At 45.6% G+C, this 19,896-nt stretch overlaps 1 protein-coding gene across 2 annotated transcripts in view; it reads right to left on the bottom strand.

The window, feature by feature from the left end:
- The window catches only part of LOC137630624 (target of rapamycin complex subunit lst8-like), a 224,782-nt gene that overhangs the window by 10,445 nt on the left and 194,441 nt on the right, over positions 1–19,896 (bottom strand). For both annotated transcript variants that reach the window (XM_068362229.1, XM_068362228.1), the window contains exon 5: positions 12,620–12,762. In XM_068362229.1, coding sequence (XP_068218330.1) covers positions 12,620–12,762 — 143 coding nt within the window. The remainder of the gene's footprint in view (positions 1–12,619; positions 12,763–19,896) is intronic.

The raw sequence follows: 19,896 nt of genomic DNA, 5'->3' as shown, positions 1-19,896 counted from the left end.
TGTAAATTAAGTAGTTATTACAACATAATGTGATGATAAATGGAAAATAATACAATACATACAGTACAATACTATACTATTATAGTTACCCCTATTATAGACTACAGCTACATTTTCTGTCTGTACCCATTTTCTTCAACTCTGTGATGGGTGACTATTTTATTCCCAGCCTGGCTGGCAAATCTCTTTTCTTAAAGTGAAACATTTTCCGTAATGTGAGTCATAAAAATATTCGCATTTCGTTTCGTAGCTTGAAAATTTTGTAAGCAGAGTCTTTCGTGATGAGAGGTATGACTAAGTACATGAACTACATTCCAAGGCTGAGGTCTGACTTCCGACTAAGTTCATGTGCGCTTAAAACTTCGAATGAGGAGAGACCATTTCTTCAAGGAGAAAAAGTTAAATCTAAAGGGAAGCCTAACAGCTGAGCAGTAGCCTTTCACCACCAAGACTGCACACAGGTTTTCCTTCCCTGAGGTACAACAAAAACTCTACTATGGTTGGGATAGTGGCTCTGAGAAGAGTGATTCCCCATCCATGACACCAACCACAAAAGACAGGCCACTTCCTCCGTATACGGCGTTAGATGACTCGTGGAGGTATCCTGCCATCCTCCTCAGCACCTGTTGCGAATAGCACCGCGCTATGAGGAAATGCTGGATAACCTCCTGGTGTGATGTTGTGGCGAACTAATCACTCAGTGGAAGATCTTCTCGTGTGGTAGTTCGAGTAGCTCGGGATGTGGAGGGACCACCCTTAGTTCCTCTATAAGCAAATTCAGAAGGTCCGGGACACATTCTGCCTGTTGCCACAAAGAAATAATTTGGGCCATTCAGAGGCCTTGCGATGCCCTTTCCCTGTTCAAAAGCCTCCTTACTAGGCAGAAGGCGGGGAGTGTGTAAACATTCAAGTTGTCTGATGGATGGCTTTCTGCCAGACTGCTTGGGGACCTGATACTAGAGAAAGTACAACCTAAGTCTCTGGCGGAGGGACGTCGTGAACAGTTTGACTGTTGGTGAACCCCACAAAGTAAAGACTTTTTTGGCTATTTGTTGTTTCAAAGACCATTCAAGGCCTACAATATGAGAGTTCATGCTCAGATTGTCTGCAAGCACATTCTTCTTGCCTGGGATGAAACGGGCTGAAAGGGCTACCAAGTTGTCTTTCATCAATCTCAGGTTTCCTACAGCTAGATAGCAGAGGGGCTGTGAAAAAGTACCTCCTTGGTTGTTTATGTAGTGGTATTGTCACTTACCCACACTCCAGTGCCCTGAAAGGAGCTGATGGAATTGCTTGGGGAATAGGAATGATGCCCTCATTTCCAGGAGGCCTTAGATGGCATTGTTGCTCGGACTCAGACTCAGAGGCCTTGTGGTACAACAGGTGAGCCAGCTTCTTTTGACGTGTCTGTAAAAAGCATCAATTCTGGGGGAGGAGAGAGAGGTCTGCCCCTCTAATCAGATTGTTGTCGGACACCCACCAGCTCAAGTCTCTCTTTTGCTCAGACCTTATTGGATCTATGATGTTCGAAGGATCTAAATGATGAGACCAAGAGGTCTTCTGCTGTACCAGCTTCTCCAGCAACCTTTGCCGCAGCTATGCTGGTAACGCAGCCTGCGACAGAAAATGGGGGCACTGCCTCTTTTCAACTTCTTTATTTTCTCTTTGGACAGACAGACTTTGCCTATTTGGTATCGATCCTTCTTCCTAGATAAACTAGTTCTCCATAGGGAGGCGCGTACGCTCTACGCAAGCATCGCGAACCAGTGCACTCTCGCCCATTACTGAAGCAGACCGAACAGACAGAGTGGGGTAACCATATAATGGCGATGCGAACGTAGCTAAGTGAGGATCAGCGAACACCTGTATAGGTGTGCGCAGGTAAGGTGGCAAACACCTGTGCCACATGTCTCGCTGCCAGAGCAGACTACGATGGTGAGTGCGTGCGTGCTACCAAGGTAGTGCGCACTTATGGTGAATGCAATACCGAAGCTTGGTGTGTGGGTGAGTAGGTTTTTACAAACTCGCTATTAGGCAAGTGACCTAGATCGTGCACAGGCCGAGGAGCTTGCCCACTCACCTCGCTAGTGCTCAGTGAATGAGTGTACAACACTCCATCATGAGACCTGAGTCTGTGATCACGCGTGTCAAATCAGCATGGTTCTAGGAACTCTTATACAACCAGCCTCCAGCAGGAGCTTGGCAAGTAACACTATGCGCTCCTACACGAGGAGGTATTCGCTTGTAAAAGGCAAGTAAGCCTGCTTGAGACAGGTTATGCTAAAAACCTTTTCAGGAGAAAAGTTGTCTTCCCTTCTGAACTATCAGAAATTGGGATGGACTCTGTGCTACCTGGTCAACCAACTACCCAGTAGGGTAGCCAGCACTACCCCAGGATTGTGTTTGTTGCTACCCCTTGAAGGGTTGGAAATTTCAACTAAGAGGAACAAGGAACCTTGACTCTCAAGCAAAAGATTGAGTCTCTTTGGTTGTGCCCGAGGAGCCAGGAGATTGTTTAGTAAGTACTGTAAACATCTCAAGCTGATTGCCATTGAGTCATGCAACTGATTGCAACCAACTGTTCTGTAGGGGGGTTAATCCTGTCTCCAGCAGCCTTCATTCCAATGGAAGTTAGTTGTGTAGGTCCGCTTACAGATCGGTAACACTAGAGTAGCCAGTACTTTCTAGCGGATGATGGTATATTAGCGAATCTCATTAGCAATCGCTGTCAAGCAAGAGATCGATCGCTTATGAGATGTCGCACGTAACTGCTTCCAAAAGACAAGATTGAGATGTATCTTCAATCCATTTGTCAAACTGGAAATTGTATGCCCAAGTTCAGCTATAGACTAGCAATAGAGACTGCCAAATTCCTCTAGCAGGCAGTTTCTTCCAATCTTATAACAGGAACACCAAGGTGGGATGAAGATCCAAGCTCAGCCCAAATGATTCGTTGCGTCCATAACTTGGTTGGGGACACTGATCAATGTTCTCCATTGAGACCTTCTTCCTATAAAGACCTTCCTATAACAGAACTCCCTTAGAAACGACGAATATGTTTGTATTTCTCAGTTTCCGATCGGCAAAGCTGGCATAAATACCGAATGTTCCCTTCCGAGGGAACAGACTCGTTTATGCAACGTTTAGGAGTCTAAGTACTTTCAAATACTTAAATGGCCGATCTAGATGTTAGGAAGGAACTGACTTGAATGAAAGAAGTCTATTTGAGGGTAGACTACCTATGTCTGGTTACAGGAAGGTAGGAGGGTTATGCATAACCTGAGTTTACCCAGGGAATACAACCCTTAAATTAGATAGATTTATTAGAACGGGGTTCCAATTGTATGATGGTACGTACATTAGTCCTTGTTATCCCTCACGGGTATGCATCTGATCATCAGAGTAATGCATGCAACTAGCGAAGTGGACTGCCTGTGTCAACAGCAGTTGCTCACTTGCCCAAATACAGTTGTGTGCAATCATAACTTCTCTGACTCTGGGTAAGTACTCGAAAAGGAGCCTGCGCATAGTCAAAATGTTCCCGTGTATGAGCAACCACAAGGAACTCGTGAAGTCGAATAATATGTGCGACGAAGCGCAACATTGCTGCCCAAAGAATTTGATCAGCGACTGGCTGTAGCATTAACATATTTGTGAGCGTGTGTGCGATCAGGAAAAGCACATGTAGCTAGCGAAACGACCCGACCTTCGTTGGTATTAGGTGTTTGCCTGACCATCTTGTGGGCGGGACAAGCGTCCCTGTAATAGAATATTTTGTTTGTTATCGTTCGTAAAAGTAAGCACAAGTAGACTCTATCCCCTGGGACTAGAGGCGTGAAAATAGCATTGCAAGGGCATGTTTCAATAGATCGTTGTGCCCTGAGGGTGAGACGGAGTGAGGAAAGATTCCGAGGGGTTAAAGACCGACACTATGTGAGTACTGTGAAGAGCTCTCTGTCCCGTAGGAAAGAGAAACCTGAGATGGTATCCCCCAAGAATTAAATTTCACTAGACACGATGTTTTCCGAACTACGGTGGGATATGGCAGGGCATTCATATCTGCGGGAATAACCCCGCAAGATTATGAGACTTGTTGTGCCCTGGGGGGGCACAATGGTGGCTGCAAGCAGTCAGCAAGTATCCCCGTTTGTGGCTATAAGCCCTGAGGGATTTGCCTTGGGCGGGCACACATGAGCAACCGAAGGAGCTCGTAATAGCCCTTTATTGGGGTTGTTAACGAGCCTCTGTAGTCGTGTGCCTCTTCAGGGAGGGGAGCTTGCCTGTACACCTCACTATGCTTAGTGTCTGGTGTCTTCTCCCATAAAAAAAACATAGTCTTGCATGTAAGAGTTTGCTGGCCTTAGTATGCAAAGAACACAAACACTAGCTAGGATCTCAAAGGAGGTTGACAAGTTAGGACTACTAAACTATAGTCCATTTCTTTTAGCGAGGTATATTTGCACCGACTCGCAACGGTGCCCTTTTAGCTCAGAAAAGTTTCCTGATCGCTAATTGGTTAGAATGATCTTGTCCAACCAATCAGCGATCAGGAAACCTTTCCTAGCTAAAAGGGCACCGCTGCGAGTCGGTGCAAATATGCCTCGCTAAAAGAAATGGACTATAGTAGTTTGTTGAGGCAAGCGCTGCCGAACGTTGGCAAACGTCTCTAGCGCCAGTCTCACAAACTTGCAATAGGTACTATGGTGAGCAACCTAAAACTAGCCATAAGACTTTTAGCAAGGTGTAACTACCCACTAGTAGTTAGTGGGGGCAGAGGGGGGTAGTTGAACGGCCACCCCACTCACACCAGCCCTGGTAACATTATGTCTTTTTGAAATAGCAGGCAGGACTTCTTCAGGGATAGGTGATGGCCGGAATAGTGTATAAAGAGCTCAAAGTATGTATAGTTAGGAAAAATACAAATTATTTCCAAATTTTTTTTACTTTGTTCCTGCACTATATACAAACCATTTCACTCTTTACAGTGGAGACTCACCATTAGGTGGGTGGAAGTCCTACACCAACTGGCTGGTAATTATCCCGGAGTGCAACACTGCTTTACACAAGCAGTTTAGAGACACCCTGTCACTTCGCTAGCTCTCAACATTCATGAGAAAGCCAATGGTCTGAGCAATTGGTGTAATGGTGCAAGAACTAGGCATTGTGACTTTACCAGGTAAGTGTAATCTTGAAGCCAAGCTCTCCACTTCACCTAGACATTGCCCAATTCCACCTATCTAGGAGACTGGGAACAAAACAAATATATATTCATATACAACAGGTTACACAAGGACGATGGTACCCACCTGCAGTCTGAGGTCAGCTTGCAGAGTTTTTCAGATGCTAAACCGCAAGAAAAGGGCGAGTGAAGAACGAAGAGGCCAGTTACTTGCACATTCATTCTAGACTTACTACCAAGAAACATCTGCCCTCGACCGACTGCTACTTGACCTACAAGGGAGCTGAGGTGTTTCCGACAACGTTTTGTGCAGCTACCACAGCATTTATTGAGAAGGTATCTAAGTGCCTGTTGGTTAGGTCTTATGGATAGCGGGTTGTGAAGGTTGTTTGATGTTACAGATAAGTTCTTTAAGAACACCCGTGATGTTGTGAGCTCAGGGTCTAAAAATGAGAGGAGTGGAGTCCGATTGTAGGGGGAGGCTTGTTCAATCACCTGTCTGATACAGTCAGAAATCGTGTTCCTAGTGATCCTCCTCTTGACTCTACCAGTACTGACAAAGAGTCTGTTGACCTTTGGATGAGCTCTTGCAGTTTGTTTGAGATACCTTCTCAGTGCCCTCACAGGGAATAGTAACCACTGATCTGGGTCATCAGTTACAGAACAGAGACTCTCAATCAGGAAGGGTCAAAATCTAGTATCCACTACAGATGGTTTTTGAGTCTTAGCAGCAAATTCAGGGAGGAAGCCGAGTGTTACCTGCCCCCATTCACCTGAATGGACGATATCATAGGACAGAACATATAGCTCCCTGAATCTCTTTGCAGAGGTCAGGGCTAACAGAAAAAGTGAACTGACTTCAGATTTTGGGTAATTGCGCTTGAAACTTCGTATGAGGAGAGATAATTCCATAGAGGAGGAAATGTTAACTCCCCTCAATCTAAAGGCAAGGCTCAAGGCTGAACAATAGCCTTTCACCACTAAAATTGAGCAGTTTTTCATCCCTGAGATATAAGAAAAACTCCACTATCACTGGGATTGTGGCACCAAGAAGAGCGATACCCCTTCCACGACACTGATCACAACAGACGGACCATTTCACCTGGTAGACAGAGAAAGACAACTCCCCGAGGTAACGTGCCATCCTCCTCGCAACTGGTTGCGAAAAGCCTCTCATTGTGACAAGTTGCTGGATAATCTATAGGCATGAAGCCATAGCAAAGCTACTGCTTTGTGGAAGATCTTTAAGTATTGTTGTCTGAGTAGATCAGGAAGCGGAGGGTGCTCCCTCAGTACCTCTATGAGCAGATGCAGAAGGTCCGGGAACCAGTCAGCATGCTGCCACGTCAGAGCTATTAGGGTCACTGAGAGGTCTTCCAACGTCCTTATCTTGTTCAGAAGCCTCCTTACTACTTACTAGGCATGGGAGGGAACATGTAGATTTCCCTGTTGTACCACTGCAGTTGGAAGGCATCCTGCCAGATTGCCTGGGGATCCAGTATTGGTGAGCAGTACATTGGAAGCTTCCTGTTGAGGGACGTCATGAACAGGTTGATCATCAGCGAACCCCTCAAAGTCAGGACTTTGTTGGCTATCTGATGTTTCAAGACCACTCGGAGTCAACTATCTGAGTCTTTCTACTCATGACTGTCAGCCAGGGATGAAACAGGCTGATAGGACTACCAAGTTATCTTTCGGCCATCTTATTATTTCCACAGCTAGATGGTCAAGGGGCTGTGAAAAAGTACCTCCTAGCTTGTTTATGTAAGCGACTACCGCGGGGTTGTCGCTCACCAGCACCATGGTGTGTCCTGAAAGAAGATGATGGAATTGCTTGAGGGTCAGACAGGCTGTTCTCATGTCTAGAATGTTTATGTGGCAATGTCGATCGGACTCTGACCAGAGCCCGGAGCCATGTGGTGCAACGTGAGACCCCAGCCTTCTTTTAAAGCATCTGTGAAAAGCATCAATTCCGGGGGAGGAGAAAGTCAACTCCCCTGAGCAGGTTAGTGTCTGACACCCACCAGGTCAGGTCTCTCTTTTGCTCTGACCCTATCGGAACCAAAAGGCTTGGCAGGTCTTTGTGCTGAGACCAAAACATCTTCAGCTACCACTGGAGAGTGTTTGCAGATGGCCATTGGGTACCAGTTGCTCCAAGGAGGATAGGTACCCCAGCAACCTAGGACACTGATGTGCTGGTAGTCTATCTTGCGAAAGAAATGGGTGATCTGCCCGTTTCAGTCTCTCTATTCTTTCTCTAGATGAAAAGACTTTGCCTCGTTTAGAGTCTATTTTCATCCCTAGATATAGTAAATTTCGAGAGGGTTGCAGCGAGACTTCTTGTGATTTACCACGCTCCCAAGATCTCGGCAAAACTCGAGAAGTCTGTCCCAATGGAGGAGATGGGTCTTCCCCAAGTCTGCATGAATCACCCAAACACAAAGGCATCAAAGGGCTTGTGGGTACTCCTGTTGAATAAAAACCGTGAAGATGGTCTGGTGCATACACAACCCAACCTTCAACACATGACTGACTGCAAGAATCTTTTTGAAGGTAAGGGTGAGACATAGCCACTGACTTTGCGAGTTCCAGTCGTAGCTGGTACTTCGACCCTCTCAGCAGTCAAGGCATATGAATTATAGATCAACTCACAAAGCTGAAAGAGATCAGGAGCTAGATACCTCTTTCTTAGTTTTGCCTGTGCTACGGAAGAGTTGTTGCTCAGTTCTGAGGTGTAAAGTCTTCTTCAGATAGCAAGTCCTACCCTTCATGGGACACAAAAGCATCTCTTCATGCCACTTACCGCTTAAGGTAAGGATCGGGTCGAACAGGTTTAGAGTTTGGCCATTTGCTCTATTACCAAACTGAGGCGTTCCAATCACCTCTGAGTATAAGATACTATGACAGAAAGTACATGTAACTTGCCTAAAATCTTCACCAATGCTAAGGCAGCAGAGACAGTCTTGAGAGTCAGAACCTTAACTGCAGCCTTCTCAAAGGCTCAGATGTTAAGTACTGAGATCAGTAAGACAGTTTGAAGCTATTCACAAGCATAAGCAACTCCTATGAGAAGGAGAGCTCTATCCCCTTCCGTCAAAAGACCATGCTCAAATCAGAGTGATAGCTTTGACAATAGTGGACGAGATCTTTTCTCGGCAAAGAAGATGAGGAAATCCACGATCTCGTCTAGAGATGATGCGACTGGAGAAGAATCCCTTCTACAGCATAAATTTTAAAACATGGCCCACTTTCCCTGGGGGAGTGAGGGCCAAGGAGTTATTATGGGATCTCAACAAGGCAGAACTGGATACCTTTCGGCATAAGGCCAACTGGGAGCAATCAGGGTTAACCCAAGTCCTGGCATAATTCCCCCACGGTAGATTAGCAAATGGAATAGGGTTGAATGGAGGAAGGGCATAATCAACCATGTGATCCTATGAGTGCTGAAAGGTGACTTTAAATATGATCCATGAGATTGTACCGGGAGAGAAAACATGGGGAGCTTCCTCTTTAGCTGTGTATAGTTAACAGGTCGATCTAAAACCCCACAAACCAGAGGCCTCTCCGTTACGCTGGAATGTAGGGACCATCCTAACCCTACAACCCTCACTTGGTGAATAATTATGTCTGCAAGTCAATTCCTCTTATCCGGAGTGTATTCAGCTGACTACTCTACAGCACGGAATGCCATCCAAAAATGCATCCACATTCTTGGAAGGCTTGCAGAGCAAGAAAGGTTGCTAGCCTAAGGACATCAAAAAATAGATGCTTCTTCTTCTGACCACTAATTCATTTAGATGTGTGGCTCTCCCCTCTTTCAACACATCTGAACACAGTACCTTGTCAGGAGACGGAGAGTTGAGTGGGACTCTATTGTGAAGGTCCCTTGTTCAGCCAATAGGCTAGATCAACCAAAGCCTCCCGTCCCGCTGGCACGAGGGATGAAGATCCCATGAGACTGACCAGTGATTCTTCAAACAGTACTAAAGAGATCTCTTGCAAAGGCGCTCACTTAAGGAACAGATTTCTCCAGTGAGGAAAGGTGGCAGAGAAGATTCTGTGTCGAGCTGGTAGTTCTGTGCTTAGATAGAATGGATAAATCACTTCCTTGCTATTGTCTAGCTGACAGACTCTAGCTGCTGTTATATTTACCAGCATGTCAAAGTCCTTCAACTTCGTTTTGGGTGAGAGATTCGATTTTTCCTTCATCACAATCTTCAGATCATGACAAAAGAGAAAAGTCAAACTTGATCCTGTAGCAACTGCCACAGGAAGGAGGCCAGGATCAGCCACTTGAGAGATATATCCACAAATGAACATCTGAATGTACACCTCATGAGCTGTACCCAATTTGGAGCCCAGTCTTGAACTAGTATATTGTACTGTAGAGAGAGAAAGGAAGTACTTTCAATAGGACTGATGCACTGGTGCTAAAAGTATGCATCCTTCAAATCTACTAAAAGCATGAAGTCTTCCTCTCAGATGGAACTCAACACAGTTCACACTGTTTCCATCGTGAACTTCGTTTGACTACAAATTCATTCCGTGGCAAGAGGATGATGACGGAATCTACCCCTCAACTGTTTTTTCCCCCAAGAAGAGTCTACTGTAGAACACTTGAGATTCATCTTGAACAATTTTGAGTATGTTTCACTCCAACATCCCTCCTACCTCTGTCTGCAAGGCTAAGATTCTTGGTATGTTGGAAGAACAGATAAATACTCTGTTGGAAAAAGAGTACGGAGGAGCAGAGGGCTGGAAAGGGTAATAAGTAACCGTCCTGAAGGATTCCCACTACCCTAGGCTCAGCCATATGGCACTACTGGTTTGACTAAAGGCATGGCAAGTATTCCCCTACCTTCTGACATATGCAACATGACAAGCAATCCCCTACTCTCAGACGTATGAAAGGTAGGGTGAACGCTGACAACAGTGAATTCGTCTTCTTTCCTCTTCCACTGCCCTACTGCCTGGAAGAATCAGGTTAGGTAGCTTGAACGAGCTACCTTAAGTTGTGAGTGGTCCTATCATGGTCTAGGAAAGGCCAGGAGGCCTTCCTTGCCAAATCCTATACCAGTGAGTTCTTAAGTGATTGAGCTACATCTGAGCTAAACTGTTTGAGAATGAGGAGATCAAGGCAGCCCCAGGCTGCCTTCCCTGAAGTGAAGTGCCGCTCAATGACCAACGCCCCTCGTAAAGATGGATCCCAGGTAGCCCCCCTCCGACCGTTACACACACAAACATGTGCACAGGGGTCAATAAGAAATACTCTTATTCAGTATTGTCCGCTTCAATTGGCATCAGTCCAAGATCTGCTCTGCTGTCTTAGGGGGCAGAAGAATTCAAAGTAACCTTTCACCCAACCAGGGAAGAGAGTACATCAGGTTACTCAGTCAATTCATAAATCCCCAAAAATACAAGTCTTGTGTCCCAAGGACAGAACTGACAATGTAATCTGGGACTAAAGATGGCCCAGGACGCTCGATAAGCCCAACAACAGCGGGGAAAGGATCCCTGGCACTGAGCGTGACAGACACAGAAGCAGGAATCTAATATACTGGTAGAAAGGGAGACGGAAAATTCCACAACACCTTTATCCAAAAGTGCACGAGGCCGTAAAATCCTGTCCCCCCACGCTACTGGGATAGCTACACCCTATCTATGACTCCGATTAGCTGCAATGAGATGTGACACAGGGTCATAGCCTCAACTTGAACAATGGCTAACCGGGGGCTGAAACCCAGATCTGTACCAGTCCCACCTGGCTACCATGGTAGTTTAGGGACCTGAGCTATGACCCCGGAGGGCCGTGGAAAGGGGGCCATGACACTGGATCAGGGCACTGGGCCAATGTTGGGGCTAAACACGGAGCCGACAACAATCTAATAGTAGCCGGGGACGCAAACAGAAGTTCCAGGGGCTTGAGGCATGGGGCCATAACAGGGGTCACTGCTCTGGTTCCATGCATTAGCCTTGGGGGGACAAACACAGAGCCAAACAAACCTGTCCCATATGGAAACCAGGATAGCCAGGGACCCTCGGCGTGGAACTGTTACCCCGCCAAGAGGCACCCCAACCACAAGGCCGACACCAGTCTATCTGACCCCAGGGTACCTGGGGACATGAGTCGCAGCCCAGTGGGTCAGGCTCAGGGCCATGACACAGAGCCATGGCTGCGGGCCCGTGCATCACGTCCTGCTTAGCTAACTAAGTAATCAGACACCTGATCCCTGGCTCTCTTCCTCCCTCCCAACCTACACTCAGCACACGGGAATGAATTTGAAGAAACATACCCCTAGCAAGAAGCACAGAGTGTGGATCTCCAGTAGCTAGTTCAACAAAAAACCAGATGTAAGGTCCATTCTCCTCTGTACAAGTGTTTTGCTTCGTATAACGATCAACAGCCAGCATTCACTTCCTGAAAGAAAAAGAAAATGAAAACTTTGATCAACAGCCCATCAGTATATTCTTACTTAATGCAGCTGAAAATATAAGTGAAGACATTTTGACAGGTAGGAAGGCAGGGGTCCTCACCCCTGCTGTACCTGTCATTTATCTGCTCATTAAAAAACGATTCAATGGCCGTCCAGCTCGTGCAGTAAACATAACTAAAGGACAATAGTTTGCTTTTCGCATAGGAACAAACTTTTGTTCTGTCCTTGAGATCAGTATCAATTCACTATAAAGGTAATCAGTAACAAAATATGTTACACTTTCTTATTTATATACAGTATTCTAAAGGCCAATAATAATTACTGTACTCTAACATATTTAAAAATAATTCAATTTCTGTAGAATGTCTATCAATCAGGTCTTTCAAATCTGTTACAGTACTGAGTTTTAACCCTTTTACCCCCAAAGGACGTACTGGTACGTTTCACAATACTCATCCCTTTACCCCCATGGACGTACCGGTACGTCCTTGCAAAAAAATGCTATAAAAAATATTTTTTTCATATTTTTGACAATTTTTTGAGAAAATTCAGGCATTTTCCAAGAGAATGAGACCAACCCGACCTCTCTATGACAAAAATTAAGGCTGTTAGAGCAATTTAAAGAAAATATACTGCAATATGTGCTGGGGAAAAAATTACCCCTTGAGGGTTAAGGGTGGGAAATTTCCAAAGAGCCTGGGGGTAAAAGGGTTAATACACCATTCCATACTTATTGAAATCACATAATGAATTATATCCACTTCTTTCTTAAGGAGTTTTCATATAGTCCTTTGATGACCATATGCACCATCTATTCCCTTCTTTATGTATAAAGGAAAGCTTCTTAAAAACTGTACCCCCCTTCAATCAAACCCCTATATGGCTTATGACTGATTAACCAAATGACTCCTATCCCAATCATGGAAATGAAGCACAATTTAGTCATTTGGAGGTTTATTGATTTTATAGTAAGAACAAGAAATGATAAATTGGAAACTAATGATACCTGTTATCACATGTTGAGAATCTGCAGAAAAGGCAACATCCCATACCCATCTTTGATTGGTATCACGGAGTTCTGTCATCTGCTGGAAATCCGCAGTTTTCCAGATTCGGGCTGTATGATCAGCAGATGTAGTTATCATCATCCTATAAAATAGAACAGTGACAGTATTAAGAACAAGAAAAGAATATATATATATATATATATATATATATATATATATATATATATATATATATATATATATATATATATATATATATATATATATATATATATACACATATATATATACATATATATACATATATATACATACATAAATATATATACAGTACACACACACACACACACACACACACATATATATATATATATATATATATATATATATATATATATATATATATATATATATATATATACACACACATATATATATCTATATATAAGGGATTTTGACGTAGGAAAAATCTATTTCTGGGCGAGGGACCTGTGCCGCCCAGTGAATAAGCTCCTATTAGCACTTATTCCTAGGTAATTTACTGCTAAATATACCAGAGAAAAAATGTAAAGGAGTGCTAGGTTAACTAGCTCGCTCACCTATTGGTGTCGGTATAAAATTGGGCGTATAATCCAGAGGTCCCGCACTATTTAGATTCATCCACGACAAAGACCCCAATAGAGGAGAGCCGTTCAACCTCACTCGGCACCAGCAACTCTGCATCCGCTCAGAACCCAACTCCTTAGCACCCAAAGTTTGGGGACTCCAAGGGAGGGGAGCTGGGAGGGTTCACTGGGCGGCACAGGTCCCTCGCCCAGAAATAGATTTTTCCTACGTCAAAATCCCTTTTCTGGGCTTGAACCTGTGCCGGCCAGTGAATATATACAAGAGAAATGTCACCAAACTTGCAAAATAAAGGAAAAACATAAACATAAGGGAAATACAAGTTGCTTTAATCAGAGATGAGTGCCAAAAACAGCTATAAGGGTATCTTAAAAAGAACATAAATCCACTTGGTAGAACAATTGACCAAAAAAGGTAAGGTATAATAATGCCGTGAGTGATGATATATACAGATACTCAGGAGTCAAAAATTTACAAATATAATAATAGTAATCAGGTGCGAAACCAACGAATACAAATAGGGTATAAATGAGGCAGGTAAGGGGGAGAGATAAAATAACAAGGAATTAACATATGAGTTACCTGGGGGTAACTACGCTCCCTGCAGCTACTGTAGGAAATTTAAGGGCTTCCAAATGTTTAAGGTAGTGTTTCTTGAACACTGAGGGTGACTTCCACCCTGTATACCTGGAAAGATCCGTAAAATTCATGTGGTGAAAAAAGTTCACCGAAGTAGCAACCGCTCTGATATCATGTGCAAGAGGAAAAGAGTCAGGGCTAGCTTGTTTAATAAAATACAAAATTTGTTGCCTGATCCCTTTAATGGTAATGGTACCGCCTTATTCTCTAACGAATAGAGGCCCCGAGGAGTTAGAGGAGGTCCGGGATAAATAAGACCTAAGAGTAGTAACAGGGCACAGAGACAGATCTTGCGTGAGGGGAACAATTTTCCAGGAGGACCATCTGTTCTGAGGGTCTTCGTTCTTAGCTAAAAAGAATTTGTTAGGTGAAAGAAGGACCTCTCCCGAAGGAAGGAACTCGATATGACCCGGGTCTCTTGACAAAGCTGCCAGTTTAGAAATTCTTGCCCCGGAAGCCAAACTCACCAGGAAAAGTGTTTTCCTGAGAAGGGGAATGTAATCACAAGAACTGTTAATGGTATCAGAAGCCAATTTGAGTACATCATTAAGGAACCAGGTAACCGGGGTAGGACGAGTAACCGGTTTCAGTCTGGCACAGGCTTTCGGAATTGAAGCTAACAAAGAGTCGGTTAAGTCTATGTTAAAACCCACTAGGAATATCTTTTTCAAGGCAGATTTAATAGTGGTGATAGTATTGGCTGCCAGACCTGATTCCAATAAAGTTCTAAAGAAAGTGACTGTAAGGTTCAAGTTCATACAGTGTACGTCTGAGTCTATCAAAAATTTAGCCAACTTTTTAACCGCAGAATCATATTGGCGGATGGTGGAATCCCGTTTATCTGATTCTAGGAACAGGGTGTTTTGAGGATCGATATTGGCACCATGCATGGCCGCAAACTTCATGAAGTCCATAAAGTTAGGGCGCTCTGAATGTTTGAGAAAGCGTACACAACGCGTGTTTGTACTATCTGAGACAGAACCGGATTGGGTATCGGGTGAGGATGTAGTCTCAACTCTCGCAGGAGAGGATACCAATTGCTCTTGGGCCAGTTGGGTGCGACCAAGGCTACTCGTCCCTTGAAGGATCTCAGCTTGTCTAGGACTTTCAGTAAAAGATTCACCGGGGGAAAGAGATAAATCCTTTCCCAGATGTCCCAATTCTGTGACATAGCGTCTGTAGCGTAGGCCTGAGGGTCTAGATTGGGAGCCACATATACTCTCAACTTGTGGTTGGACTCCGTGGCGAAGAGGTCCACTTGGAGACCCGGAACCCGAGAGAGAATCCACCGGAATGACTTTAGATCGAGTGACCATTCCGATTCTAGAGGGGAGGTCCGGGACAAGGCGTCTGCCACTACGTTCCGGGCTCCCGCCAGGTGGACAGCTGAAAGATGCCAACGGTTCGAGGCTGCTAGGGAGAATATGGCTACTAGAACATGGTTCAGAGGCCCTGATTTTGATCCGCCTCTGTTGAGGCAGCGGACCACCACTTCGCTGTCGAGAACCAGACGAAGGTGTTGTCTCTTGGGTGGAGCGAGACGTTTCAGGGTTAGAAGAACTGCCATGGCCTCCAGCACATTGATGTGAAATTGGCGGAATAAGGGAGACCAAAGACCTTGAACTTTCCTGAGCTGAGAATAGCCTCCCCAACCTGATAGGGATGCGTCCGTGTGGATGATTAACTTCGGAGGCGGAAATCGAAGGGGAACTGACTTTGACAGATTGTTGGCCCTTGTCCAAGGTAGAAGTCTTTCCCGGAGAATGGGAGGAAGGCGGACTTTCCTGTCCCGGAGCTTCCGGTTCGCCCTCGAACGCCAGACACGATTGATATCTTTCAATTTTGCCTTCAGAAGTAGATCCGTCACTGAAGCAAATTGAAGGGACCCTAGGATCCTCTCTTGGAGTCGTCTGGAACTTACTTTGTCTTTGAGAAAGCGTTTGGTGTTCATTGCAATCTCTAACCTCTTGGGTTTGGGAAGACACAGAGTATGAGATATAAGATCCCATTGCAGGCCGAGCCATTGGAACTTTGATTTCGGAAGAAGACGGGACTTCTTGAAGTTGATCTGGAAGCCTAGAGATTGAAGGTATTGGATGACTCTGTGAGTGGCTTTTAGGAAATTTTGGGAGGTGTCTGACCAAATGAGCCAGTCGTCCAGATAGGCTACTACTTGAATCCCTTGATTTCTGAGTTCCTGAACAGCAACTTCTGCTAACTTTGTGAAGATCCTTGGGGCGATGTTGAGCCCAAAGGGCATCACCTTGAAGGAGTAATTTTTGTCCCCTAGGCGGAAGCCTAGATACGGACGGAAGTGTCTCGCTATCGGGACGTGATAATAGGCGTCTGTAAGATCGATAGAGGTGGTGACGGCCCCACGGGGAAGTAAGGTCCGCACCTGCGAGACGGTAAGCATTCGAAACTTGTCGCATTGAATGGACAAGTTGAGAAGGGATAGGTCTAGAATCACTCTTCTCTTGTCCGAATCCTTCTTCGGGACACTGAACAGCCGACCCTGAAACTTCAGGTGTTTCGTTTCTTGTATGGCGTTCTTTTGTAACAGGTCCTGGACAAATTCGACTAGGTCCGGAGTGGAATGTTGATGAAATCTGTTCGGAGGTGGAGGTCCTTGAATCCAACTCCACCCCAGTCCCTTGGAGATGATACTGAAAGCCCAGGGACTGAACCTCCATTTGTTGCGGAAGGCATAAAGCCTCCCCCCTACCCGCTGCACCTCAGTATTGGTTTGAGGAGTTGCCTCCACGTCCGCCTCGGAAGTTCTTTCCCTTGCGAAAGAATCTACCTCTACCTCTGTTCTGGTTTGAACCACGATGGTAGCCTCTACCTCTGTTATAACTCTGGGAAGAGCCTTGAGCCTCATAAGACTGGTTAAAGGCTGGAGAGGTGGTGGAGGCACCGGGAAGCTGGCTCTTAGGGAGCAGAACGGTGACATAGTCGTCCGATGAAGGAGCCCGAGAGGTGGAAGGCTGTGCAGGAGCAGCAGGAGATGGAGGAAGAGGCTGACGGAAAACAGACGAACTACTCTGCTGTTGCCGGAACTGGGTGGAGGTATACGGGCGGAGCTTCTTCCTACCCCGGGCTTGGTAATTTGCGGGATCATATTTCCGCTTAGGAGTCAAACCCCAACGGGTTTTAAGGCTCTGATTAACCCTAGTAGCCTCTGCCAAGACTTCCTCCACAAGATCCTCAGGGAAAAGATTTGAACCCCAGCAAGAGGACCGGATAAGTTTATTAGGCTCGTGCCTAATAGTCGCCTCAGCCAGGACGTGTTTGCGGCACCTACGTTTGGCAATAGCAAAGTCATATAGATCGAAATATAACGACTGCAAAGTAGCCTTATTGAGAGACTTAAAGATACTCTCAGTATCATAAGTTAAGGCTATCGACTCCGTAGACGTGGCCAAGTTCAAAGTTCGACCAACACGTAGGCGGGAATCATACTCCTGTTTAATAAGGGATTCCGGGAGACGGGGAAGCCGTTCGCTAAACATTACCGACGCACAGTCGGCTGTTAGCTTGCCAGAAGTAAAGGTGGTATGGACATTGTCCCAACACTCATTACCTGAAGGAAGAAGGAGGGAGATCGGGTCTACCTCTCGGATGGGAGGCAAAGGCTTCTCCTCCAGAGCATATTGAAAAGCCAGTTCTGCAACCTTATTGACGCATGGAGTCACGGTATTCTTGTCCATTAAGAACATTGTGAACGAACTTTTATGAGGCGTCAACATGGTATTGGTGCAACCAATATCATTCAGAAACCTAGCCCAAACAGATTGGGCTTGTTCCTTTGGGAAAATGACAGTCTCTTTGGGGACCTTATCCAGCCGAACCAGAGCTTCCTCGGTAAGCCTGGCATAACCATGAAATGGAAATGCGAGACCAGGAGGAAAGAATTCAAAGTCCTCTAGGGGACGAGTGCCAAGACCTTCCAATGTTAACATCCCGTCTGAAAATGGGGAATGAAGAGCCATGCGCCAAGGGTTATTCTTGGTAAACGGCGGAAGCTTAGAGGCATCCGGGATGAGAGAGCTTTGAACTCGCTCCGGAGCACCCTGCTCTAATGCCCCAAGTCTCTGACCAATGTTAGAGAACATCGTGTCCATCTTGGCCTGCATTTCCGACACCAACTTAGCTTGCATCTCCGACACAATGCGAAGCATGGCTGATTCGGAAAGGCCCGGATTAGGAGCAGAAGTGGCGGATTGTACTCCCGGGTCGTGAGACTTAGAGGAGGAGCCGCAAGCCTTAGATGACGGGTTCGTATTAGACTTGGAAATATGGGAAGCCTTGTGGGGCTTACGAGCTTTTGGCAAAGTCCTAGATATAGACTTATCTTTGGGGGGAACCGGGTGTGATCGGTGAGACGAATCACGGTCCCCAGAAAGACCATGGAAAGAAGAGAGATCAGATGAAGAAGAAAGAGCGGGGCTGAGGATAGGAATCTCAGCGCTGGTAACACCTGCCTCACTTACCACCCTACCTGCATCCGGATCATCCAACAACATAGGTTCGACGTCCAAGTTCATGGAGGCAACATTGTCTTCCAGATCTCCGGGGGCATCTAACGGATCTTGTTCCTGGTCTATGAATCCCGCAATAGTGGCCTCAATGTGGGCAATGATGGGTGCCGCAACATGCCTAGCCACAGCGGCTGAAGACTTGGCATTAGGGTAGATCATTGCGCAGTAGTCTTCAGACAGGACGTAAGGCTGTTTGGATTTCACATTCCGGGCAAATCCCCTAACCCACACTTTCAGTGTGGCCCGAGCCGCAGTCTTCTGCTCCGGGGATGCCTGAAATAATAGTGGGAATTACCGAAAGGAAGATTCCAGGAGGTCCTTCAAGACCATAGAGATCTTACTAAATAGTGTATGTATACCAAAAAGAGGTAAAATAATTAGAAAGATAACATAGCCAACGGGACTCACCGAATCAGATCCGAGGGTGGTGATGAGGTCAAAACAGACCATACAATTATCAGGGTGCCAGACCACGATGTCTTCCAGCTGAACTCCGCAGAGGGCGTGAGACCTACAAACAGTATGGCCACAAGGCTGGTGAAGGACAGCCGCACAGGCCGTCGTCTGACAATGCACCATCTATAAAAAGAATAGTATATGAGAAACTGTAATTCTCTTAAGTAGGGGCGGGTCCGGAGGACCCGGGACTAAACATAAGTCTAACTTAAGACTAGAACTTAACTGTAATACTCTTAAGTAGGGGCGGGTCCGGAGGACCCGGGCCTAAACATAAGTCTAGCTTAACTGTGATACTCTTAAGTAGGGGTGGGTCCGGAAGACCCAGGCCTAAACATAAGTCTAACTTAAGACTAGAGTATAACTATCCATTCCGGTCGAGCCGGGATCATAAAGAAGGATGCAACAAAGAATTAAGACACATGGTGTCTGATTTCCCGGAGCGAGGTTAAGCCCCGGGCCGGGAAATAAAAGTACATCCATAAACCAATATGTATAGGAACTCCGGGATAGTGATCTGTCATATATAATCATATATAATCATAGAAACTGTTATAAATAAAGAGGGGGGCGGAACTGTAGATAAGAACCGCCAACAGAACCCAGAGGGTTCGTATAACATAATAAAATTGTGATAGGTGAATATAAAATAGGGTGCACCGGGATCCTACTCTGTTGAAAGGTGGCCAACCCGTCTAGACAGAGACGAAACCGCCGGGACACCCGGAGGACAAAGTCCATAAACACTGAACTACCCCCTCTAAAAGGAGGGAAGGCAACGGTCCCCTAGGAGAGGGGGGAGAGAAGCCTAGCCACCAACCTAGCGAGAGGGGGAGCTTGGGGGAGGATCACGTGATACGGAGCAGCAGGGCTACCAACTGACGATCCCCAAACACTACCAAAACAGATCATACGGAGTAATAAGCACAAATATTCATATAAAAGTAATAGCGTTGAAAAATATGTGAATATACACATAAAAAATTAGGGCAAGGCATGCAACATAATAAATAAAT

Source organism: Palaemon carinicauda, chromosome 38, assembly GCF_036898095.1.
Source record: "Palaemon carinicauda isolate YSFRI2023 chromosome 38, ASM3689809v2, whole genome shotgun sequence".
Taxonomy (NCBI): domain Eukaryota; kingdom Metazoa; phylum Arthropoda; class Malacostraca; order Decapoda; family Palaemonidae; genus Palaemon; species Palaemon carinicauda.
Note: the sequence above shows the minus strand (reverse complement) of the source record. Positions and strands in the feature narration are given on the sequence as shown.